The sequence below is a fragment of the Electrophorus electricus genome, chromosome 5 (genome assembly GCF_041902795.1).
Source record: "Electrophorus electricus isolate QZ-2024a chromosome 5, ASM4190279v1, whole genome shotgun sequence".
NCBI classification, from domain to species: Eukaryota; Metazoa; Chordata; class Actinopteri; order Gymnotiformes; family Gymnotidae; genus Electrophorus; species Electrophorus electricus.
In genome coordinates, this window is record NC_137501.1 from 19,978,219 (window position 1) to 20,004,665 (window position 26,447).

At 37.6% G+C, this 26,447-nt stretch overlaps 2 protein-coding genes across 6 annotated transcripts in view; both read right to left on the reverse strand.

Moving 5' to 3' along the window:
• Positions 1-5,751: 5,751 nt before the first annotated feature.
• Positions 5,752-20,464, reverse strand: tapt1b (transmembrane anterior posterior transformation 1b). 4 transcript variants are annotated; one of them, XM_027026477.3, is made up of 15 exons: positions 20,223-20,464; positions 17,235-17,365; positions 15,972-16,090; positions 15,006-15,038; positions 14,129-14,291; positions 13,416-13,551; positions 12,123-12,220; positions 11,822-11,891; positions 11,645-11,725; positions 11,237-11,346; positions 9,623-9,682; positions 8,625-8,693; positions 8,298-8,374; positions 7,886-8,052; positions 5,752-6,639 (listed from the first exon to the last, which is right to left on the reverse strand). In XM_027026477.3, the coding sequence occupies exons 1-15, from the start codon at positions 20,410-20,412 to the stop codon at positions 6,407-6,409; spliced, it is 1,737 nt and encodes a 578-aa protein (XP_026882278.2). In that variant the 5' UTR covers positions 20,413-20,464; the 3' UTR covers positions 5,752-6,406. The 4 variants fall into 4 exon arrangements, with proteins under 4 accessions (XP_026882278.2, XP_026882279.2, XP_081570500.1 ...); XM_027026478.3 differs by lacking the exon at positions 15,006-15,038 and having other exon boundaries at positions 20,223-20,462; XM_081714374.1 differs by lacking the exon at positions 17,235-17,365 and having other exon boundaries at positions 20,223-20,399.
• Positions 20,465-21,671: 1,207 nt separating this feature from the next.
• The window catches only part of ldb2b (LIM domain binding 2b), a 9,486-nt gene continuing 4,710 nt past the window's right edge, over positions 21,672-26,447 (reverse strand). Inside the window, exons 4-10 of one of the 2 annotated variants that reach the window (XM_027026480.3) lie at positions 26,143-26,265; positions 25,308-25,391; positions 24,818-24,941; positions 24,093-24,146; positions 23,794-23,918; positions 23,223-23,278; positions 22,457-22,594 (exon numbers count right to left, since the gene is read on the reverse strand). In XM_027026480.3, the coding sequence (XP_026882281.1) occupies positions 22,588-22,594; positions 23,223-23,278; positions 23,794-23,918; positions 24,093-24,146; positions 24,818-24,941; positions 25,308-25,391; positions 26,143-26,265 (573 nt within the window). In that variant the 3' untranslated portion in view covers positions 22,457-22,587. Of the gene's footprint in view, positions 22,595-23,222; positions 23,279-23,793; positions 23,919-24,092; positions 24,147-24,817; positions 24,942-25,307; positions 25,392-26,142; positions 26,266-26,447 lie in introns of both variants that reach the window. The other variant, XM_027026479.3, reaches the window with a different exon arrangement.

Sequence of the window (26,447 nt, forward strand, 5' to 3'; positions counted from 1 at the left end):
CGCTCGTTCCAGCTCTGTGGGGTATGCGCGTAACCGTAGGTGTATTCTGCGCGCACGCGTGTTTGATCAGTGTGCGTACGTGTGTTTTTTAATGCTGTGAGCACAGCAAATTCTGTACCTTCTTCGTTTTATAAGTTAACGATAAACGTTATGTTCTAAAGATATCGTTTTGCAGAATAATGTCTGGAAGGGCAGTTTTGAGACACCTGAACGATAATTTATAATAAATTTGAAAGTGAATGCTTGAGTGAGTGTTTCAGGAATGTGTATAAGGAATACATATTGTCCATACTGAAATAATCACCTCAGTTATTAGCACAGTCACTTTGTAACAAAGCCTGTCTGTGCGTGAGATTACGTGATTCTCTCTCGCACACACAAGGGTCTTTTATCCTCCTGCAGTTTAGCAAATCCAGCCAACCATCAATAACAGAACAGAACCCACATTAGCTGTTACAACAAAACACGTTTTATAATTTTTAGACCTAAAATGCCTTACAATAGTTTAGAACGGATATTGCCATTCCTGTATTTACTTTAGGCTACAAGTATTTTTTATCTGAAGTACGGATGTGATTTTCCTTAACACCCAACTAGCTGTTTTAGCGCAGTTTTGTACAAATCTGTTTTCCGCTTGTCTATTATTAGCGACGTTAGATCAGCGTACACTGCCGTCCTACACAAATCAAATTCGACACAGTAGGGATTTTAGATTCATTGCAGTCAAATGCAAGAATTACTTAGCCTCGCTTTACAGTTCAGTCCATAATATTTAACTATTGTTACTGTACCATTTTGATTGTTTTGGCACTGTAGTCTAACGCACTGAAACTCAACCGATGATTAATGTAATGATTAATGTAAAGATAACAATGTCTTCTTTAATTCGAAGTCATTTACCTCTCCATTAGCTAAACCACAGTGGCACCACTGCTATTTTAAAAACAGACCCCATTTAGGGATTCCTCTAGGAAAATTAACAATAATAAAATCAGTAACATCATCATCATCATCGTTAAAAACAACCCAGGACAGTGGCACTACAGCTACATATACCCAAGCTAATCTTTCACAAATAGTTTATTTTGGGTCCATTTTACTCTATACATTTTTCAATCCATTGTACAGATATATATTTTATATTAACTGTCTGTAAGACCATAATTACATTTTTTAGCCTTTTTCCAGATAAACCTACATATATTTACCAGTGCAGCAGTGTGTGTGTGTGTGTGTGTGTGTGTGTGTGTGTGTGTGTGTGTGTGTGTGTGTGTGTGTGTGTGTGTGTGTGTGTGTGCGCGTGCATGCATGCTTACTGGAAGTTGAACCCATGACCTTGGTTGTGTGCAACTTATGCTACGTTATGCCTCTGAGATCATATTCTTCTCTTTATTGTGCTCTCTGACATGTCTCTACCGATACCCTGGATAGTATTTTTGATCAGATAAGTCTGCATGAAAGTATTCTTCACTCATCTATTACAGTAGTCTATCAGGTTACTTGGTGTTGCTAAGTTTGACAGTTATTTCTTGCATTTGACCAATCTACAAAGATGATTTTGACACACTTATGGCTTGGCTGTATTGCTCGTCTGGTTTACTGTGATGGTCTTCCCTACTGGCATTGATACATGTTGAAAGACAACAGACTTCTTGGTGGCTCCCATGCACATGAACTAATACTGCAACTGCACACAGTGGTCTAAGGAAAATTCTAAGACAATCCAATTATGTCCCCTGATATAGTACTTCAGTTTCAAAAGAGCTGTGACTTCTGAGTCATCCAACACACATGTAATTATTCTCTCAAATTAAAGCTTACATTCACCACTTTAACCTTCAGTTTCACTTAAAATTCAATATGGATGTCCCAAATGTGCTGCAGTATAGAGCCAAAACACTGGCTATTGTTGCTGGTGTTCATGGTCAGGAAATTTAAGTGTACATGTGTAACTATGTTCAATACAGTGAATCTGTGTGTGACACAGAACAATGGGTAAGGATCCTTTCATAACAGAGAACTGAGAACCCAGCCAAAAAAAGTACTAGTTTAGTAGACATCATTATAGATCAACCCTCTCTCTTTTTTACAAAAAGTTTAAATCTATGGATTAGAAGGACTGAACATAATTTAGTGTAATGACAAAATCTGTATTTGAGCTAAAACATAAATGCACTGATCTCTAACACATGAACAGATGACAAATGTCTAGATTATTCGTCTACATATCTCTTCTGAGACATTCACCATTCTCTGTGTGAGAGAATTTGTTGGAAAGTAGGAATTAATGTTGTAGAAAGAGAGTACTTCTATCTCTGCATGTGACATTTGGTGCTTTCATGAATTAGTCCATCATGAAACTGTATGTGCATGTGTTTTCACTTTATGAAATGTTTGAATGGAGATGAACTGCTTACATTCCCAATTCTATACAGAGTAAGGCAGCCTGCCTTTCAGAACTGAAACCATGGAAACATGCTCCATTGCAACTGCTGTCACCAAATAAATAAATAAAAATCAAGGAGGTACAAAACAAAACTTTTATTAATCAAAACAGAGCATTTCCTTCCTCCTCTTTCCCATTCCCCTCAAGAAAAAATACACGTGTCACAAATAACATGAAATAATTGACATTTCCATTCCTAGAGGAAAAGCAAACACCAAAAATCAGTAACTGCTGATAATGATAGGAATAAATAAAAACATGACTTAAGACATGTAAGAAGTGGCCAGTATCACAATGGGGAAAGACAGAAACTTTCATCAAGCAAGAAAGAACTTGGCTTGAAATCATAAAAATTTGTGTTAAATATGAAGTATAAACCTGATCAACAAATACTATGCTGGTAAATGCTTTCAGTAAAGAATTTTACGTATTGGTCATTGGGGCCCCATTTCAGTTCATGGTACAGTCATATGATAACAAACAAATTTACAATCAAACCAAGATCAGGATAGCTTTCATTGAGTGGTTAGAGACAGACACTCAAAACTGACAGACTGTGTGTTAGAGCTTCCTATGCCAAAAAATGTAAGGTCACCTGCAATGCTGCAATTACCTTTTTTTAAGTGCGATTTAAAACCACTATTTAAGCTATGTCTCTCAAGTAAAAAAAAACAAAAAACAAAAAAACCCTTTTATTTTATATATATATATATATATATATATATATATATATATATATATATATATATACACACACATACACACACACATATATATACACACACACACACACACACACAAATACATACATATACACATATATACACATACACACATACATATATATATACATACATATATATACATACACACACACACACGCGCATATGCATGTGTGCCATATCAAATGACTGCAGTTCATGCTTAGTGAGAGGTTAATGTTATATTGGTAACCTTCTCATTCCACGATATTAAGTTTTAAAAGGTCTGTTTTGTCCAGGTTAAAAAATATTACCACTCATTTCCCTGGGCAGTTTAAGAGCAGCTTCTATCAGCAAGGCACCCTGGCATTAAATTAAGCATTTTAAATATGTAATAAAAATTGTAATCCCTAACTTTCAATATAACATCTAAAGCTGGTTTATAATTTTTCATTTTTGCAGGAAGTTATTTAATTTTTTAAGTCTCGTTCTACACTGAACATTCAGTGCCACTGGTGCTAATAAGTGCCAGAAATTGTCTAATCACATTTTCAACAGGAAGACCCATTTTCTCTCTGAAGATATTTATTGTGTATCTCAAACAAATTAAATATGAGATTATTTTCCCAAATGTCAGAGCCAATGTGGAAATTCTATGTATTAAGTGCTCATATGCTATAACATTAATCTTACTTACAATTATATATGGTACATTTTTGCCTCTGGTTTGAGATGACAAGCTAAATTAGAAGCAAACTGATTGTCAGGGGGTAGGGTAAACACACACCAGAAATCACCTCCTGGATAAATAATGGTGGTGGTATTAATATTTGTTTGGAATAAACAACTCGATGGTGCCTTTACTTCAGCCATGACCCAGCTATGAAATGTCACACTTACTGCAACTCCAGAAAACAATGGATATGGCCCTGACTATTTAGAAATCAGGTAGAGAAGACACACACATATTTTTATATATATATATATATATATATATATATATATATATATATATATACACACATATTTTTATATATATATATATATATATATATATATATATATATATATTATATATACATACACACATACATATACACACACACACTATATATATATATATATATATATATATATATATATATATATATATATATATATATATATATATATATATATACACATATATACATATATATATATACACACACACACACACACACACACACACACACACACACACTAATATATATATATATATATATAAAAGCCGTGTCTCTCGCCCCACCTAAAAAAAGGTCATAGGTTCATGGCTCACATTAATTCCAAAACATGGATGTGTTGTGATTTAGCACCTTAAAAATGAATAATGCTCTACTGAACATTACTGCAGACCCTGTATCATCAGCTGTATCATCAACCAAGCATAAAGGGATCATTTGCATTACATCACATATGTGGTCTTATGCCCTGTATCAAAAAGATGTATACATTGCCTTAGTAACTGGAAAAAAGTATTATACCTACATTTGTTTTTTAAAGGCAATATTAAGTTTGTATCTGGAACAGAACAATGACATTTACAATGTATGAACAAGCATTTAAAGCTTATTGAAATCTGTTCCTGACAGAAAAAAAAGCACTAAACAAATGCTAGGCTGATATGAAGTAGAATGCTTGAAAAAAAAAGCAGAACAAATTTAAGAATGGAAATTATTTATCCAGGAGCTCAACTAATTTCCAAATTTAAAGAAATCCATTCACAGTTGACTCTATTACATTGGTGAACTAAACTGCAATGCTGGTCAATGTGTATACAAGTTCACTTATGCTCACTACTAATTATTAATGTGTCATTTGGTACAAGTGTTTTCTCTGTTCCTACTGTTGTGTACTGTTGTGCAAAATATTAATACTGTAAATTTCCACATTAACTAATTTAGAATTCACAAGCATCAAAGTATATTGTATGATTTTACCAAACTTGTGCAACATGAACTAAAATATCTTCTGTTTTTTAACCCATACCTTATTCCAATTGGTTATTTCCCCCTCAGTTATAAAGGTGCACAGCACAACCTCGACTAAGATTTTGCAAAATGACTTTCCTGCAGATTTTCACTGGGCATTAAAAAAGGCTAAGGGGGCAATGATTTAGTTTCGCAAATGAAGCTTCTTATCAAGTTTTATAGTTTTTACTTTGTATTTCTTCAAATCTATCTTCTTGGCCACATTCACACTAAAAGCAACAACCCTGTTTTTAACAGGGTTTTTGAAAGTTTAAACATTTATCCTATTAATGTTTATCTTATCTTATCTTAATGCTGCAAAGAAATGTTAATGTTCTAAAGCCATCAGTGAGGTTGCAGTATACCCTTACAAATGACAGGACACAAGTTTGAATAAGGTAGAGGATGAAAAACATCAACACCTGATAAAAAACCTCAATTATTACATCATCTTTACGGTAAAAAAAAAAAAGAACATAAAACCACAGCTAATTCTTTTTGTTACCCTGGTGATTCACTGTAGGCTGTTCTCTGCTGTGCAGTAAGCTTTTCTTAAATATAACTAAAATTCTAAGTAACTTTTAAAGATGCAGAGATGAAGAGCTGACCTGATTTACTTGATATATTACACAGCCTACTCACTTGTCCTTCGGCAAGACAATGTGTCTTGGAAAAAATAACAGCAACAAAGTGGAATTGAAAGAAAAATGGGTGTAGAGGGTACAGAGTTTTAGGAAAATGCAGTTCTACATAGAAAAAAATTATTTGAAATAAGTTAAACTGACCTTGGCCTAAGTCATTACTGACTGTAGTTAAATTCTTCATGTCAGCATTTGTGTGTCAGCAACACAAAGTTGTTTGTTTGGTCTTTTTACTTGAAATGTCCCCTTTCTCCCTCTCTCTAACTTTAACTGGACACCATAGCAACCACCCAACAAGACGCCCATCTCCCCATGTCCATAAGTCCAAGAAAGGCCAATATTATCCATGTCTGGATCACAGAAGGGAAGGCAAGGTTGTGAGAGTAAATAAGGGTGAGGGTGGGGTTGTCTGGGTGTTTTTCAGTATGAAACTTAAATAAATTAGGTGTACTTTTAAATAAATATCCCACTGTTTCTTGTAACCCTGCATCTTGTAAGCACTGGGTCAAACAACAAGCAGTCAAGCTGGTCCACAGGAGGGGGTATTTCAGTCCACAGCCACCTGCCCAGCCTTCGTCACTGTCCGAGTTCAAGTGCACCACTACTACATCAGTCAATTCGGTTCCCACAGATAGTAAAGCGATCGATTTCCAGCAGGTCTTTCTTGGGAGCTCTATGTATAAGTTCTGTTCCATCCTGAATAAGAACCTTCTCCTCAGACTCATCGGGCGTAGTAAGGAACTGATCTGATTCACTGGTTGGAAGCTTGGAGGCAGTGCATTCAGGCTGGTGGGTGGGCTGACTGATGATTGATGCCAACATGCCCTCCTCCACTGACTCACCTAGAAGTGAGGACAACCCAAATGCAACATGAAAGTTGAATCACTTATGAATTTATATAATTTCTTACAGATTTTGAGCACAACAATCTAGAAAAATGCATCCATACATCTGTACTACATCGTCCAAGATAAACTGATTGAGCCTTCACTGAACATGAAATAATGAACATGTAATTCAGTCATATGCTGAAGGAATCAGTGACCCATTAGTTATAATATCCTAAACAGTGTATCAAAATGAATCCAGAAACAATATTTCATATTCCATAGGAGAACAAAGTGTGGAGACAGACATAAGGGTAAATCCAGATAGATGGGACTTGTAAACAGTAAACAGGCAGTCATCAATAATGCTAGCAACATTAAAGCAACCCGTGTATAGAGGCCAAAAATGCCTTGTTTGATACATTAGACAAACCTAAATTTCATCACATTAAATCATTACTTTAGTTCAGTACACGTGAGTAAGTTAATCTCCCAAATGATAAGCCACCAGTTCTTCAAATAAATTAAAGGCTGGTGTTTGCCAGTCTTGCTAGAGTAGGCCCAGTGTGCACATTTCAGTGTTCTGCCTGTCCAACATACGTCCACTGCAAACTCTTTTAAAAACTTGTAGATTAGCCAGTGAGTGAGACAAGTGTCTGTTGAGAGTACCCTACAACTAGGCAGGTCAAACACGGATGTCAAGTTGGACCAAATCTGGTCCAACCTCAGCAGATCGTGTTATCCAATCGCCAATGACACAGCACATCGTTAAGCTAAGCAAGAAGCATTGTTATGTCTTAAAACAAAGGTGTTGCAATTTTATTTTGACACAGATTACATAAATGATTACATGCACTAATGGACTGTCTTGATGTACATGCAATGCTAACATGGCCAGAGCTAGCAGACACTTGTCAGTTTTCAATCTCATTGCATAACTTCCATGCTTATTCCTCTCCATGTACCGTATTTGGTCCAACAGGGAACAGGCTTGTGTTGATCAAGCTTCTTTTATCAAGCTAAAAACTAGTTAGTCAACTGAAGCACTTGGCAGCTTCACTCACTGTGACACCAAGGAGTGCTTTGTGTCATCTGCTAAATGCCGTAAATGTAAATCATGTAAATCATGATGTAATTGCTGGATTGAAAGTTTGTGAAATGATAAAACCTTGCGAGACTGGCATTCTAATCATAAATTGGTTTTCGAGGTTGGAACAGTGCGTAGCCATGTATGTGTGCGCATGCATGTATCTTATCTTACCAGCTGGTTCATGTGTGTGTTTTGAACGGTGAGCTCTACTGGATTCTCTGCTTGGAACAGTGGAGGGGGGAGACTGGAACAGTTTTTCCTCCATGTTTGCTTCTTTTACATAAACACATGACTTCCCCAACAGCACTATACTGTTCAAGACCTTTAATGTGATCATACTGCACACACGCGCACGCACACAGACACACGCGCACACACACACACACACGCAAAGAGTAACCATCATGCATTTTACTTATATAGTACTTTTCTGAGACCAAAGGTCATTTTGCTTTTTAGCAAAGTTCCTATGCAGAGTCTTGCTGTAAATGTCTGTAAGGTAGAAAAAGTGTTTGCAGAGACAAACACTAGCACAAACTAAGCGTGCGCATGCCCACACACACACACACACACACACACTTACCCAAGATAAAACAGTATAACACAGATGAAGGAGAGGGCACCCTGGATCTTCACTGAGCTAGTCACCACCCGAATGAGCTTTCAAGAAAAGACTGCAGGTTTATAACGATGACTCACTGTGTTATAATTGTGTCGCTACACAAGAGTGCATGTCTGCTGAAAAACACTGGCTATGTACTTGAATATATGATACATATATGACAACCTATGAGTATGAAATTTAAGAGGAAAATGTTTAATTTATCAGATGAATAGTAAACTGTGATGGGTTAGAAACAGTTAACAGATTAAAAGCAGTTAACAGAGTGATCTTTAAATAAGAGATTACCAGTAAAGCAAGGGGAAGAGGAATGAAACCCATTCTTCTCGATACGCTGTCACTGTAGTCTGTATACGCCTGTCCCCCCCCCCCAGAAGAAACAAACAAAAAACATCTGTTTAAGAACAAATAACACCACACACCACTGCAAAACGTTCTTCACAAGCACAATAAATAGCATTCATAGTACACCAGATGCACAGAATGAAAATATAGTGCTTAGTATGCTTAGCATGAATGCTAAACTATTTGGGCTCTATTTTCGTGGACACAGCGCAAATGTAGAAATAAGGCATAAGACCATGGGGCAGTAACGTATGGGTGTGGCAGAAATAAGGCATAAAACCATGTGGCAGGCATGTATGGGCATGGCAGAAATGCTTGCTATTTTCATGGCAGCACAAAAAAATTTCACAGGTGAGGAAACACTTGTCTGGGAAGCAGAGTCATGACAGATACGAAAATATATGGCATTGTTGTTGTTCACTATGATGAGCATAAAATTACTATTTACATAACTGTGACAAATTATTTAAGATATATTTTTCTATAAGTAATAACATGCCAACTGTCTTTCACATTTAATTGTCACAATAGATTTGTTTTTCCTTAATTAAATGTGTAATGTATAGTTTAGAGATACATTTTAGTGGGTTGATGTTTGTGGTCAAAATCCCATTGTAAGAAACTGGACATATCATTATGTGCATGCTAGAAGTGATGAAAATATCATGGTTCACTTATTTGGCTAAGAGCAGGTATGAGGAGGCAGTAACGCAAATACTCCAAGTCAAAATCTGTTCAAAAATAGCGTTGCATTGGTGGATTTTAAATGCGTCATCCCCTGTGGCACCAATGCACACAAATTTATTTCTGCGGTAAATGTGTGTGCCCTATGAAGCTAGGTGGTTTTAGTGCACCAGCCATGAAATTAGAGCCTTTAACTGTTAAGCAGCTTTATGTTTCGTTCCTGGTCAAACCAAAAGTATCTGCTGAAAATGGCTCACATTTTTCTGCCTGCTGCTGACAAGATCAAAGGCCAAGCTTGCTCTGTATTCTCCGTAGACCTACACACACACACACACACACACACATACATATATACATATATACATGCATCAGTTGTTGGCATGGTCAACAATTATAAATGTGCAGGGGAATGGTTTCACTGTTGTACAGGAAAAGCATGGGATTTAACTAACACACATTCAGATACATTACTGTATTTGTGAGAACCTAAATCAGTGCTTAATTTGCCTTTTTAAATCACATGTGCCTAACCCTAGTTTACTCTGGCCTAATGCCTGATTCCAACCTCACCCTTAACTTCAACTAAAGACCAAATTGCTTAGCAGTGGGTAACACTAAATCAATCGGAGCTGTTAAAGAATTTGGTCATTTGTGTTTTTTTCCTTTTTCTTCTCCATCTCATTATTTGTCATAGTGGGCTTTCTTTACAATTCCCTGTTACTTCTGGGAATAAGGGGAAACACAGAAAATGTGAGAAACTAGAACAAAGACTGAAATGTAGAAGCAAAGTGTGTGTGTGTATGCGCACTGTGACACTAATCTTCCTGACTAGACTAAACCAAGACACTAAGTCAGAACACATATCTGACTCAAATCCCTTTCAGTAACAGCATCTTACTTTCCTCATGACTCTTATTCACACTTACTCTCTTTCCTTCCTGTTATTTCCTTATCATCCCTTGCTATGATAATTGGGTAAATAATGAAGTAAATAAATGTATAAAATAAATATAAAAAAAGAATACAATCTGTATAATTACATACCAACTCTGCAGTACAGCAAAAATATATTAAACTAATAAGGTTCTCCTAAATGTCCTACGAGATGCACTTCAAAATGTTAACAATGACTGATTAGCAGGTCAAGTAACACTGAGCATTTTATATTCAAATGTGATTACAGTCATAGATAAACAGTAAATATTGATTAAGCAAATCTAAAAGGAAGCTATAGATGAAGGAAACTGAAAGAGGCAGAGCTTCCAATTGCCTGGACTCTTTTACTGTTAATTCCTGTCCAGTTACTGGAATTATTAGGTCATCTTGAAAGCTAAGAGCTGTATCACATTCTAAACCTGTCCCCAAGGAAATATGTCCCCACTGAAGGTTCCGCTTCAGTGTCAAAAGATACAAAAGAAGCAGGAGCCGTGTTTATGCTAGTTTTGTCTAGTATAATAGGACTGGGTGATGATTATCATGTTTCTTCCTCTTTCAGCCATCTCTTTTTTTTTTTACTGCACTTTAGACGCTTTTTGGGGCTGCCAGGTGTTTTACAGTAAATTACTACTGAAATTGGTTGGGTTTCCCCACAAGGCTGCACAGCTAGTAACTTAGTTCCTTTATTGTACTTATGCTTTCAATAATTTGCAGCGGTACAATAATTCACTGGCAACAGAGACACCAGACAAAGTGAGCTAACTATGTGGTAAACCTTTCCCCTGAACCAGTGGCAACTGGTTAGACATTTTATTAAAATTAAATTATTGTGACTGTAATTGATGGAAAACCATTTGATAAATGGCAGACCAACATTACCACAATGTGCTTCATTGTCACATCTTAATATCCATATCTATACAAGCTGTACTCACATCTGCTGGGATATCATTAAATTTGGTGATGAAGGCGTGCTTCACCACATCCACAGCGATCTCAGAGGCAATGACCATACACACATCAGGACACAACACCCACAGATGATCTGAAACCAATAACCACCAATAATCAATAACCATCAATAAACAATAACCAACAATAATGGCAATGCCCACAGATGATCTGAAACCAATAACCATCAAATACTACATGCAGAGAATAACCAAAATAGCATCAGATGTAGACCATCATTAAGAAATGTGATCAGTGAAGACATCAGGTGATCAATTATTTGTGGCTAGAGTTGTACAAAAAAAAAAAATCACATTTTTAGAGGCCCATTTAACGATAAATAGGTCCTTATTCAGGTATTAATGAGTTGTTTGGTTATAAAAGTGATTTACCTGGGTTCCATGAGAACTGTTCCATATTTCTGAGACAGACAATTAATAAGAGCACATAGTTTGTGAATCTTTCTTTGATATCTGAAATAAGAGAAGCACAGAAAAGGCCAGTTTCAGTAGTGCCCATGAAGATTGGCTGATTTGGACTGGCTAAACTGATGGTACTCTGTGGCTTACCACTGTTGGACATTTGAAAGAGGTTATTCTTTTCAAACTTCTTAAACACACTGCCTTTGATCTCAACAAACTACAGAGAAAGGAAGCAGAAATGTGATATTTTACATAAAATTCATACAAACCATAAGAGAATTATTTCAGTTCTGACTAAGTGAACATGTGAGAGGTGTGAAAGTTCATCACTGTGAGAAAACAGATTCAGTTTTCATTACATAAAGGGCAATACAAATAAATATATTTTGAACCAAGAACTCAAAATACACCCTTCTGAGACTGTTGGAGATATAGTGTGTGTACTCACATTGTTGGACATCATGATGGTGAGCAGAGATTTATTGTGGGAGTTGAACGCCACGTTCAGGGTAGTGGCCTGAACCATAATCAGAATGGCATGAAGAACTACAGCTCATGGTCAGGAAAACATGCATCCCATTCCATCTTCAGGCGCAAGATGCCTACAGGTGGCGCTACAGTGCACTCAAATGCATTCCAGCCCGTAACACCTACACCGTATGTTATACAGACAAAATTCTTTTTTCCAGTAGTTACTAGTCTTTCAGTCTACAAAAAAAGCCTCAAGAACCCATAAGAGCCACACTTAGATTTTGAGATAATTTGCATAATATGCAAAATCACACATACATTTGAGTGCAAAAACTAGGGTTTTCACCAAACCTACACAAATTTGGTATCCAGACATTCACAAGAGTCAGATGTTTAATAATTATCGCAAAAATCTGGAAATTTCGAAACTGTGTAGTTTCCACATGGCAAAAAAATCAAGGGGCTGAGATTCCACAGCAAAAACTTACAGTTCTAACTCATGAAAGCTCCAATGCAATGTCACCAGAATTCACAGAAATGTACCCCAAGCGGGTATGGGGCAAGTTAAACATTTTGGCGCACCTTATTAGGGGATGCTATAACAAGCAAGAAACTGTCCCACACATCAAGATTAATTGAAACACCCAATTAATGTGAAACTTGGTACATAGCATTTATATGCATGTATGGAATAGGACCTACAACAGGGATACTAAATGGCATGTCCAAAATTGCAGATGGCATTGGTCAATTAGCTTTCAGTAAACATTTCACAGGCTTAGCATTGGTCAATCCACTTGAATGGTATGGTCATGTATACACTAAGACATAGTCAAGTTTCAAGGGAATTGGCCACTGGGGGGCACTGTACATCTCTTACATAGTTTCACTTGGCAATACAAACTTGGATTTCAATGATTCTTTGGAGGAGTCCAAACAATTTTGCAATTACAAGTGCTTTTCAAAAATGTAGTTTGTTCACATTAATCAATTGTATAAAATTAGCACTTATTCAGCTAGTCCTAGGATTGTCAATCACATCAAATCACATCTTGTAATAAGTAAAGTCTGAAAATAAATAATTATTGAAAAGAAAAGAAAAGAAAAAAAGAAAAAAAGAAAAAAAAGACAGACACTCTCACCATTTATGGATGAAGCACATTAATCCAATGGATACCAGTATGACTTCCCTTAGCCATATCATGGAAACTCAGCCATAGTTTGTCTGATTTTAACCAAAACATACAGATATATTCATACTAAAGGATACAGACATAGAGGACGGCCATGAGGAAGTGCGGTATCACGCCTATGTGAGCACGTTTCCTTTCCTTGGGCTCAGTGGCTGTCCAGTATAGGGCATCCAGGATGTCCTGCCCAAAGGACGAGAACAAGCGGTCTGCCATCTGAAAAACAGAGACAGGGAGAGGAGGGAGGGAAGGAAAAAAATGCAAGATAAAATACCAGTGGGCTCAAGTGTGTTAAATTAAGGTTATATTAGGAGTTTATGGTAGAGGTGGGTTTCCCAAAACGTTCGTACCTAATCTTGTACTTAAGAACATTCTTAAATTTACACGCGTTTTCCGAAACCCTTTGTAACTTATGTGCAGCCTTACACAGATTTCTGGGTGAAATCTCCAAGTTCAAGACTTGGCAGGGGTAACTGGTTTATCTGAGAGATGGGTCTTTACTTTAGTGTACACAAACATTACCTGTTCCATAAAACAAATGAGCATGTAGGATCTTTGCATGTATTCAGGCTTATGACAAAACTTCAAAAGGTGACCAGAGCAGCCTAATCTGTTGGACCATTAAGAGTCCATTAAATCCAGTTTGATACTTGGGATGTGTGCATATTGTTTTCCACTTCAGGTTAATTTTTTTTTTTAATTGAAGACAGAAAAATATAATTCAGATCAATGTATAAAAAACCCCAATATAAGCATTTAGGACTTTGTATGCATGGGAGCAGCGCTGTAGTACCTCCAGCATGTTGTAGATGATGTACAGCTTGATCACTGACTGTCCCCTGATCAGATGGTACATCATAGAGTAGTCCACGTAGTGCATCATGGAGTAACACAGCACCATGATAAATCCCTTCAGCACGTCACACACCTGAGCAGGCTGCAGGAGGCGAGATCCACTACACACGCATGCACGCACGCACACAATACTTATGTTTTTCTAAAAAACTGTTAAACTGTAACGCTTTTTATTGATCCATAAGCCTAATTCTGTGGAAATAAAACAGGCATCAATGAATCTATGCACACATACACACACAACCTGTTAGTGATGTGAAGGAGTTATAATACACACACCATCATGCAGCACACTTTAATAACTATTGCTGGCATTAACCAAGTATTAAATTAAAGCAATTGTGATTAAAATGTATAAACATTTATACAGGCTTACAGATGAAAGAAAGATAAAACCTTAATTTAAGGACACCCCCACAGAACATAAAATAAGAGTTAATATGATTACACAACCCTCTTATTACCTTAACGTTACTAAAACACACTATATAAAGTAACCCATTTGTGTGATTCTTTTCTATGGGTTAGATCTGAAAAGACTTGCAGCTCTGCACTCAAAATGCAACGTAGCACTGTCATCTACTGGCTGAACATGGAAACATTTTGAATAAACACCTCATTCAGAAAAGTGGAAAAAAGAGACAAACTCCGAAACCTGAGCAAGACCAAAACCACAACAGTGCGAGATTAGAGAGCTCAGCCACTGTATGCCTGCCTTCATGCATGTTTGTGTCCGTGAGCGTGTGTCTGTCTGTGCTCTGTGAGTATGTAAAGTGACTGCATTCATACCAGTGCTATGGTGTGCTTCTGCATACCTTCTCTTTTTGCAGTAGGGGCATATACTAGCCCTGCAGGTAGAGAAATAGACGGTGAGTTCACATTTTGACGGAGTTTGGCCATGGGGAGCTACTGCTGCAACGTACGTCACTGCCTACTGCCTACCAGAGGAACACTCGGCAAAATGTCTCATGGCCAGCGTGTGCATGAAGGGTGTATACACACACACACACACACACACACACACACACACACACACACACACACACACACACACACACACACACACACACACACACACACACACACACACACACACACACACACACACACACACACACACACACACACACACACACACACACTTCACAATGCCTTCCATTTGGGGAATGTGAATATGGGTTCTACATAACACAGGAGGAATAAATATAAATAAATATTTTCATTTCAATGGAACAGATCTGCAGAATGTGTGAGAACAGCACCACAATGGGACTCCAGATGGACTTTCGGTATGCTGTCCCTCCTGCAGTAATGCAGGTCCAACCTTTAAGGCTGAAGTAAATGATAATGTTGGTGTTGAACAAATATGAATTAAACGCAACATCGTGGTGACCCGAGACACTAGAACAAGATAAACATTCGAAAGGTAAACAGAAATTAGGGATTTGGTCAAATTTAACCAAAATAAAATGGACAAAAAATGGGCTGAGGACACTTTTGAACTTCCTACTTGACCACACCCATCATGCTTATTCATACATGAAAGAGTGGCAGAGGGAAGAATAGGTTGCTACATTAATGTGAATTATACTGTTTTGATATGTCCAAATATGTCCCATGGAATGAACATTAAAATGGAATTTTGGAAGAGAATCCCTTTTATGTATGTGTGTCTGTTCACATTAAGTATAGGGGGGTGGGTGTGTGTGCATGTATGCACTATTTAAAAGGTGTGTGTGTGTGTGTGTGTGTATTTATGTGTGCATGCATGTGTGTTTTACCTGAGTCTGCAGCAGGGCAGCGTGAGAAGTCTGATTAGTGCCAAAAGCACTCGGAGGGGTAATAGGGTGAACACATAGAGGAATGCATCCAGACATAGGAAAAACCCAAAGAGCATCAGCTACACAACACACAAACACACAAAGAAAAAGGATAAGTGAAAAAATCTTTGGTATAAATAAAAGTAACTAAGAAGCAAGAAAACATTTCAAGCCATATAGACAAATATAGGAATATATCAGCATGTATAACTGAACTACATAGTTTTCATGCTTATAGTTGGTGTTGCACTATATCTGGCAGTACTTTATTGTTTTCTTTTTTTCTTTTATTTTGCAAAAATAATCTTCCCGAGGTGCTAAAATAATAATACTAATGATAATGATAATAATAATAATAATAATGCTTTACGTCCTGAATTCTGTCTGACCATGCTTTGTGTAAAGCACTTCAACATCATGTATGATATGTCCAATGCGTGTAGCATTTTTCAGGACCAGGTATCTAGATGTCCTTCAAGATATAACACTCATCATGATATGATGTGGAGTTCGACAGCAGAGTATGATATGTTATGCTATTGCCACAGCATCGGTTCTGACCCTGGTACCAACTTTAACATTCTACAGGTATCAGTAACATGTACAAGGCACAGTAACATTTCATCTCAGAACACTGAGATGGGACATCTCAACAGCAGGTTCACATTATAACACATTTCATCAGAGCCCTATACATGTGCTACCTGTACCCAGTAATTGGAACAGAAAAGTCAGTATTGTGAGACTGGAATTAGCCTATAGTTGAGATTTTGTACTGGGAATTTGCATGAATGGCACTGATCAGTAGCTACATCGGCGTATCAGTAGTCTGAGGAGAGCTCAAGTGTTCTACTCATTTTCCTCCATTGCATGACCAGGTTGTATAACCACCAGTCAGAAGTTTGAGAATTCCTACTTTAAAAGGCAGGCAACAATATAGAGTATGATTTACATTCAAAATGTCATTTTTTAAAATTATAAAGTTCTTGTCAATTCTAATGAAAATGTCTCCATATGCCAAGGGACTCTGAGAGACAAGGTCTATGCAGACCTGCCAAGACTCCTAAGCCAAATGTTTCACATTCATAGTTGTTTATTATGAGGCTCTTCTGAGGAGGGCAAGACTTACAGTCAGTTTTCTTTCTCCTGAATATTGCTGTTGTCATGAGCTCTGACAGCAATATGTTTGTTTGTGTCTAGTGTTGTGTTAGCTGGCTGCACTACCTTCTCCAGCTCTTTGGGAATTCTCAGGCAAGTGTAGACTCTCTCTCTCCGCTCTGTGTATTTGGCTTCATTGTGTTCCAGAAAGTATCCTCTGGTCAACTCAGCACTAACGAACCGCAACAGAGAAAGGTCTGCACAAAGACATACCCACACGCACACACCCCCGCAAACACCCCCCACACACCCCCACAAACAAATACTATATAGCAGGCAGCACAATTAAGTTATTCTGTTTAATATTTGGACTATTGTTAGCACAGCAATACACACTTACAAGAATTTAAAACTAACAAAAAAACCTAACACAATGACACATACATTTTCTGTATTTAGCAGGTTGCAAGGTTTTCAGGATTTATTAAGGATTTAAGGTTTACAGTTTTAAACAAAATTTCATCACTGAGATGTACCAAACTGAAGGTGGCAATTCACTAGCCTTGATTTCTGAATGTTGGAAACCATAGACGTAGTTTTGGGGTGGACGGGGGACGAGTCCACCCCAATAATTCTTGGTCATACTACTTATGTAATATGTTAGGTTGGGTGGTATGAATCGTGTCCCCATCACCAGAGTGCTGTTCTGTCAGTGAGCAGACCTGCACTGGAACAAAAATAATTGTTTCCAACAGTGGTGTAGGTTTCACTTTAGCTTTAGGGGGGGGGAACACTGTTCACACCACCCATTTGAATTCTGATTAAAGCTGAGATTTGATGCAATGAAAGGCTTCCTAAAAAAAAAAACTTTTTTAAAAATCGCGAATTAATCGAATCTTAGGATGGACAGCAGTGGACAACCCCAAATTTTAAACAGCTGTACAACAGAAATACCCATCACAACATTCAGCCCTCATTAAAACAAAGCAACTGCCTTATAAAACGCACAAAACAAAACAAAAAAATTATAGCGCAATGTACTCTGCAAGAGCACCAAAAAATAAATAAATAATAATAATCCGTTGTTCCTGCTTGATGCCTGAGCTTTAAAGCGTTCACAACGAGGTGGAAAAGTAGGTCTATAGTACCTGGTCTGACTTATTCGTGCTTTACTGCTTATTCAGTCAGACACATGGCCAGCAGTGAAAGCACTTGCTCACTCCATTTCAGCATGCACTCGCAGAGGGGGAGGGCCAACGGCACGCACGAACAGTGGGTAAGATGTGTTCCAGCACACTCACCGTCTCGCTCATTTGCATACTCTCCTACACAGTTGCACGCAAAGAGAGACGGTTCGTTTACTGCGCCTGCATTCGAACACATCTGACTCCGGCTGAAATGGATTTGACAGCTGCCAGTTCCTTTGGAGTGTTTTGTTAATTGGATACCTCGTGGCATATTTTCTTGTTGTTTAGTCTGAACTAAAAAAGCAAAAAGGTGAAATGAGGTTCCCAATGATTAAGTAGTTTATGATGCACAAACACTGCTAATAGTTGGGAATATGACTGAGTTAGATCTGCTTGTAGCTAGCTGGATAGGGAAGCAACAGGACTCAGAAATGTGATTTAGCTTCATGCTTGTGTTCCACAACATCATACTTTCACAAAACATTTTAACTTTGTGCACAAATAAGTAAAGCCTGTCACCAACTCCTTTTTTTTGTCCACATAAAATGTACTGAAGTGAAGCAGTTCCTGGAGACTGTTAGTATAGTTGTACTTAAATTTGTTTGTGAATAACCCACGTGATGAGTTATTTAGAGTGCAATTTAAAACGTTTTATTGGAAAACAGCCTCGGAAATCCAGGTTAAAAAGACTATCTAGTTTAGGATTAGTTTTGTTACACCCCTGGAGTAGGTGTGTTTTTTCTAATACGAAAAGAACATTACATGAAGGAATATGGTGCATCAGTGTCTGGAAAACCGGCCCTGTAAGACAGTTTTAAAAGGTGCAATAGTCAAGATTTAAGAAACCCGTAAAGTACTTATCATAACCAATTGCCACTGTGATAATCCAAAATTTGGAATGAGCTCTCATGAATTTATGAGGCACTAACGTGACCGTTAGTTAACATCTTTCGCTAGATCCAAGGGAGTTTGTTGCAGTTGAACAGTATTACATGTATTTCTCTGAAGGTGGTTCACCCAGAGCATTGCTTTACGGAGCTCTCGACGTGAAAAAGACAATAAGACGAAGGCGAAAATCGACTAATACATCTTTAATTCACAGAGCCCGCAGCGCAGATTACCATGACAGCACAAGTAATTTTACGCAAAACACTGTGGTATAGCTTTATTCACAGCCAGACCCTTCAAACGACCTGAGAAGTAATCCTTCACCCATCCATAAAACTTAATATCTCCGCAGTGAACGGTTACTTATCATATCATATATTTCATTACGTCGATTTTTTTTTCAACCAACTGCATTATGTGCACAGTCTAAACAAGCCAGTGAATGTTATCAATTTAAAGATGCATCGACTACTGTAGCTTAGCGAGCTAAGTTATCCAAAGTTGCCTGGCCAAGTTAGCTAATGATGTCGCTAGCTACCTAGCTAATTAGTTAAACCTAGCTAGCTAACAGTCCACAAAAGTACATATAGCAACGGATTTCAAGCCAAATTAGAGTACTTCTTCTATTATACAAGATTAAATACTACATTTATCTTCCCAGCAAGTTGCATAACATTGGCTAACTATCTAGGTAACGTTAGTTATATAAGGTACCTAGCTAGCGTTAGCTTGTTAAGTGTGGTTTGTTGATACTTTCTGTAAAGATAAACTACATCCAAATGTCTGCTACCGCTACATTGATATTTAGGAGCTATGCATCTTTACAACAACCGCGTGATAAGTACTAAGAAACGGCTGACATTCCAAGGTCAACATCACTTAAGCAATTTAGCCAGTAATTGCTCAAGACTGGAGCACAGTAGTACTGCAAGCTGTCAAGCCACCCTATACCAGCCAAACAAGACCAGCTGGCGGAGGTTACTTGACAGCCTAATACATGTATGTTAAGATAGCGAGTTAGCCAGCACACCGCACTTACCCGACAGACTGTGCTTGCTGTCCTGCTTTTTAGCCTTTCTCTCATAAAATCCAAGCGTCTCTGTCAGCTCCGATGTGCCGCTGCTTTTCTCTGTTTTGCCGGTGCTGTGGAAAGGCCGTTTCTCCCTCTCCTTGTCTTCATTTTCAGTATCTTTTTCATCTTCCAGCCCTGTCGCTACTGAATCCGCCATTTTCGCTCATTCGCCCGCAGCCCAGATACAACATTCCTACGTCATCACTCATCGAGCGTTAATCTTTCGAAAAGAAATAATATGGTCAAGTTAGTTTTTCCTGTGAAAAAAAGTGTATTTAATTTTTTAGTGTATTCCTCTTATATTTGAATGTTGATTGGTAATAATGTAGATTCAACAGCCGGCCTTACCGAAGCGACGTAGCTACATATATTTATCATCATATAGACTAACTGTGTGTGTTCCCCGGGATTCGAACCCACGATCTCGGTGTTGATTTTTTTTCTTTTTCTTTTCTTTTTTTTGCTTTAATGCAGTTTTCATAATGAAATATCATTATTTCATTATTTCCTTAACAAAATAGCAACAATAAAATTGAATAAAGAAAGATTCAAACAACAAAACATAGCAATATAGACAAAGTTTAATAAAGTTTAATAAAAGGATAACAACCCCCATACCCCATCCCCATGAGTAATGAAAACGTTTCCCTACAATTATAAAACTTTCATAGGTATAGAATTACATTTACAGCCAGTAACCATGTGCAATTTGTTAGTCACTCTCCATCCTGTCCATCACTGCTAGCTTTTGACGACAGTCCTGACTGGACATCTCAACACACCAGAGACACTGACGTAAATGTATACATGAATGTTAGTGTTGCACAGATAGTGCTGCAGATGTTTTATATGCACGGTTTGCCACCTCCACGCATCCATCCAACAATGGTCCTGTGGTTAGAAACTGAATATCTGTCTGATCATGCGGTTTGAAACTGACCATTGACGAAAACTGGACGGATGAAGGCAACAGACTGCCTATGGTCTTTACCTGTAAGATGTATCATGTAATACATCTAAAATGTAATAAAACTTTGTTAAAACAAGAATTAATTACTTTTCAGTGTACATACTGTGAAATAAAATGTCCTCGTTGCAGCACCCGTCATTACTGTCAGCTGGGGGCAATATGCTGTTGTTTACCGAAGTCGAGGTTGTGCGCCAAAGTGTAATGGATCATTGCGTCCACTAGAGGGTGTGCAAACGTTAAGACCGACGGCCAGCACTCCCCGCCCCCAACGCCAAAAAACCCGTTGATGTTCGTTCAATTAATAGAACTGCAGTCAAATGAAAATTAAAAATGTCACTTGCATATCTATGTCCTCTATCTGACCAGTTCAATAATTGGTACTTCTCGTCATATCACTGCAATTTAAACATTGGAAAATAAATGGATTTCCAGGCCATTTCTTTGATTTAATTTGAAAATGGTTTATTTAATTCAGCACTGAAACAAACAATATTAAATAACTGAGTAACTAAGGCATTGGCCTGTTGTCATAACCAAACATTTTATTTATGTGAATAATTGAAATGTTTACAGAAAATGCACACAAAATGGTAAATACACATACCTGCAGGTATATTACATTATACATTAAACAATGAAGTAATAAAGGAAAAAAGTATCTGCTGCTGTGCTCAAAAAAACATATACAATACCCACAAAGAAGACAGTTTATCAATTTCTGAGAGCCAAAACCAAGATTATACAACATAATTAAGATGAATTATCCAGATATCTTAAAAATTCAGGTATGAAATTAGTTGATATCGCAGGCTATTTATAGAGCTTTCTATGATATCTGAACTTTACTGTTAGAAGCCATGGAAATGTATGTGCAATGATAATTGTTTTCTTCTACTCCTTTCTGTCTCTGTGGGTGGAGATTGAAAAAACACTGTTAAAGCCATTGTAATAATCTTACTTATGGGATGACATCATATGTCACATGTCTTAGCTCAAACACACATCGCACCCCCACTTCCACACCCACTCACTCACCCACACACACACACACAAATTCCTTCTCTCCATCCCTAGATGAGCACTCCCATCCCTCGGTAGTTACGTTCCCATAGCTACCCACTGTCAGTTCAGATTACTCCAACTGCTGTGTTGCCATGGTATCAGGCTTGCTGTCCTGGTTGCCAGGGGGCTGGCCATTCCAGGATCCACTGTTGCTGAGCACCTGTGAGTTGGGGTAGTCATGGAGACCGTCGTCATGGAGACCACTGGCCGGGTCATATTGTTCGTTCTCTAGCCTAGTGATCAAACGCTCGTCCACATCTCCCAACTCCCCTCCCATCAGAGAGGGCTCCCCGACTACCATTACATCCTATATACAAATTGAGAGAAAGAGAGAAAGAGAAAGGAAGGAGAGATGGGGGTGGGTGAGCGAAAGAGAGATGGTGTGAGGGGGAGGGAGGAAAAGAAAGTGGGAGAGAAAGACAAAGAGGTAGGCAAAGAAAGAAAAATCCAGATAGAAGGAGAGAGACACAGAGGCATGGAGCAGGGTAAGATATGGAAAGTGAGAGAGAGAGAGAGAGAGAGAGAGAGGAGAGATGAAGGGAAAGAAAGAGACAGGGACAGGAAGGAATGCAGTATCTGTTAACATTAGCCAAGAACAGAACTTGTACTAACTTTAATGCATGCACATACCACATTCTAAACAAATATCCAAGTAAAACTGTAAAGTGAATTGAACCTAAAGGATGAGGATGGTGTACAAATGAATATGTTCATATATATGCACATGAATACACACATACACACACATTCAGACACCCACACATGCACTCAAACACATTCTTGTCTACAGACACTACCTCTTTGCTCTTTAATTAGCTCATTCAGACAAAGCATAGCTACAACATGTCTGATAATTAATCTCATTTGCATTGCTAAGTAGCTCGTTAAGACAGCACATGCTGTGTGATAACCATCTGCACATGTCATTCACCTACCTAAGCTCCGCCTCCAGCCACCCGCCACCCCTCGTTTCACCGGCGACACGTTTGGGCTGGGGACCAGAGACGGACAGTACTAATTATCATCAAATCAATTACAACTAATTGCTATTAATGATAAACATATCAATTAGATTAGCAAGATGAAAGCAAATTAGTAAGCACTCATTGTAACATTATCACTTAAACAGTATAAATCTATTTTTTGAAATAATACTAAATCTGAGCAATTATTGTTTTTAAATTAGTGTTTTTTTTTACTGTCAGTCTTTAAGAAAGAAAATTTATGTTTCCAATATTTCCAAAATTAATTTCAGTGTAATTACCACCAATTAGTCAAGCACATACTATTTGCATGAACTACTCTTACAGCTAACCCTTACTAGAACAATTACATGGACACAGATACACGCACACACAGACACACACCCACACAGATTGTTCAGTGGGTCTTACAAGCATTCTTAAATGAGTAGGGTTTTAAGTACTACTGTGAATATTTTGTATGTGCATGCTGTGTGTGTGTGCACGTGTGTGTGTGTGTGTGTGTGTGTGTGTGTGGACAAACCTGTGTGGGCACGCTGAAGCTGTTGGCTGGACTGCGCTTCTTGCTGTTGCCTGTGCTGCTATTGGATGCACTACCAGCTGAGTTCCGCCTCCTTCTTCTCTTTGTTGTTGGTTTAGCTGGTTCTGCTGTCAATCAGAAAGCAAAGGTGTAACGCATATAAACACTGGCAACAAAATGATATTCTGTTCTCAGCATTGTACTCAGTGCATAGATATGAAACTGGCTGGATAAGCCAATGGTAAATTACATTACAGAAAATGAGGTATGGATGGTTGGATGAAGGTAGATGAATGACTTACATTTTTTGGAATTTGATTGAAACATTTCTGTCTTAAAATTGGGTGATGGTCCGACTAAAATAAACCAAAATAGTTTTCAGTCAGTTAACAATGAATCTTCAAAACACCTTATCCCATTCACATGCAAGCAGCCTCCCAGCACACACAGCCATGATAACCAACATATATGAACTAAAAGCTGAGAATTTATTTCTTATAATTCAATAACTGTCCATAATACATTTGAAACATCAACACTAAAACACACAGAGAGAGAGAGAGAGAGAAAAAGAGAGAGAGACAGTGTTTTTCTTTTTCGTTTTCATGTCTGTTGCTGAGCAGAAGATGGTTATTATGTTTAAAAAAACAGTGAAATAGCATACAAATGACAAACCCAAGGTCATAAGCTTCATTAGTTAATTTCATAACACCCCTTACGATCTGTACCCTGGACTTTTAAATATTAATCATCACTCTGAAAGATATTTAAATTGAATAAAACACAAACTGCTGTAAATGTAATGTTTAAAAACATTAATTACCCCCAAAAGAAAAACACAATGAAAGAAAGAGAGAGAAAGCAGTATAAAATGACGAAACACAATGCTGTTTTTGTTACTAATCCCCTGAGACAGGTTGGGGGTGGGGGTGGGGGGTTAATATGAAGCACAGAAAATGGTTTAGACAAAAAAGAAGGAGGAATGTATGGGAGGATAAATATGTGTTTGTATGTGCGTGAGAAATACCTGGTGGTGTTGTCATCCTTTGCCACTGGTGAAAGAGGCAGGTCTTCAGGCAGTCTCGAGGACTCAAACCGTAAGTTTTATGCCTCGACATCAGCTCCTGCATCGGCTCCAGAATCATACACAGCTGTATACACACACACAGTTGCACGCACACACGCACACACACAATTGTACTAGAGTTCTGGTACACGCACACACATATATAGTATATGTGTATATGTATGTGTATATGTATATGTATGTGTGTGTATGTGTGTGTGTGTGTGTGTGTGTGTGTGTGTGTGTTTATATATATATATATATATATATATATATATATATATATATATATATATATATATATATATATATATTTATATATATATATATATATATATATATTTTTATATATATATATATATATATATATATATATATATATATATATATATATATATATATATATAAAAGGTACTATGTTTTGAGGTTTGTGGGTGGGTGTTTGTCTTACTCTGAGGTAGTTCAATGTAAGATTAGTTAGTCCCACTCTGCTAATGTTTTTGGACAGTTGCTCCAGAGCTCCAGGGTCTTGTGCCTGGCAGGAAAACACAAACATGTGCACACATATATGCGCACACACACACACACACACACACACACAAATATATAAACCCCATTTATTCTGTTATTCTCTTGCTACTCGAGCCACATACATCTCTAATTCATTAATGGAGATGTTACCATAGCAACACTCCAACAGTGGCACTAAAAGGTTTCACCTTGATTGATAAAAATAACACAAAGCAATTTTGTTGTACCGCAAGCTTGTGATTCCATGTTATTAGTGTCAATATTATATTCTGGCTGCTTCTAAACTTACTTTTATACATATATGCACACACACACAAATAATGATAGTCCATGTTCTAAAGAACAAGTAAAACACCACTTTAACCTACAAATGAAAGTCGTCTTTTCCAAAATTGATCTTTTCTTAATTACTGACAAATATTTCAGCATACTCTTCCCATCATTCACATTTAATTGATGATGCCAAAGTCTAAAAGATGTGTACATGTTGTGCAGGTTCTCTTATTATGTACAGATTCTATTATTAAGTTTCTAAGCACTGCGTTGATGCAAACAGTTTTTTTACACATACATAAACACAGTCCTTACTGCCCTGAAACTAGTACCTTTTCATGTGATATGTTACACTCTGGGTTTAATTTTTACCATATTTTTACTTGTACAATATTCAACACTTGACTTGTGTGAATCGTACGCTACTTGAGGTTTGACTCACATGAATACTACTCAACTTGTATAAGTGACAATGGACTCACATGAACAGCCAGCATACTGCGGGGGATGAGCTCGCTATAGTGCGCGATGGTGAAGTGCCACGTCTTGATCCTCATAAGGTCATCAAAGGTGAACACCAAAACCAAGCGGCCCTCCGTGCACACCTGCCACATGGACAAGCATGTGAGATTTGGAAGTGAGAGCCTGTGATGCAGGTCCATGGTTACAACATTAGAAATGCCTTGACCACTATATCTAGAATTAGATATATTCTTCTTCTGGAAAACTACCCCAGTATGCAAATCACATATATAGGTACAAATTGAAGCACATTTTGAACTGTATG

What these genes read in the sequence shown, in the direction of transcription:
- tapt1b (XM_027026477.3), bottom strand. Translation starts at nt 20,412, where the DNA reads ATGGCGGATTCAGTAGCGACAGGGCTGGAAGATGAAAAAGATACTGAA. An exon ending in TCATCTACAACATGCTGGAG is followed by an intron (nt 13,552 to 14,128) that starts GTACTACAGCGC and finishes TCTGTTTTTCAG; the next exon opens with ATGGCAGACCGCTTGTTCTC. An exon ending in ACACACACATGAACCAGCTG is followed by an intron (nt 6,640 to 7,885) that starts GTAAGATAAGAT and finishes CCTCACTTCTAG; the next exon opens with GTGAGTCAGTGGAGGAGGGC.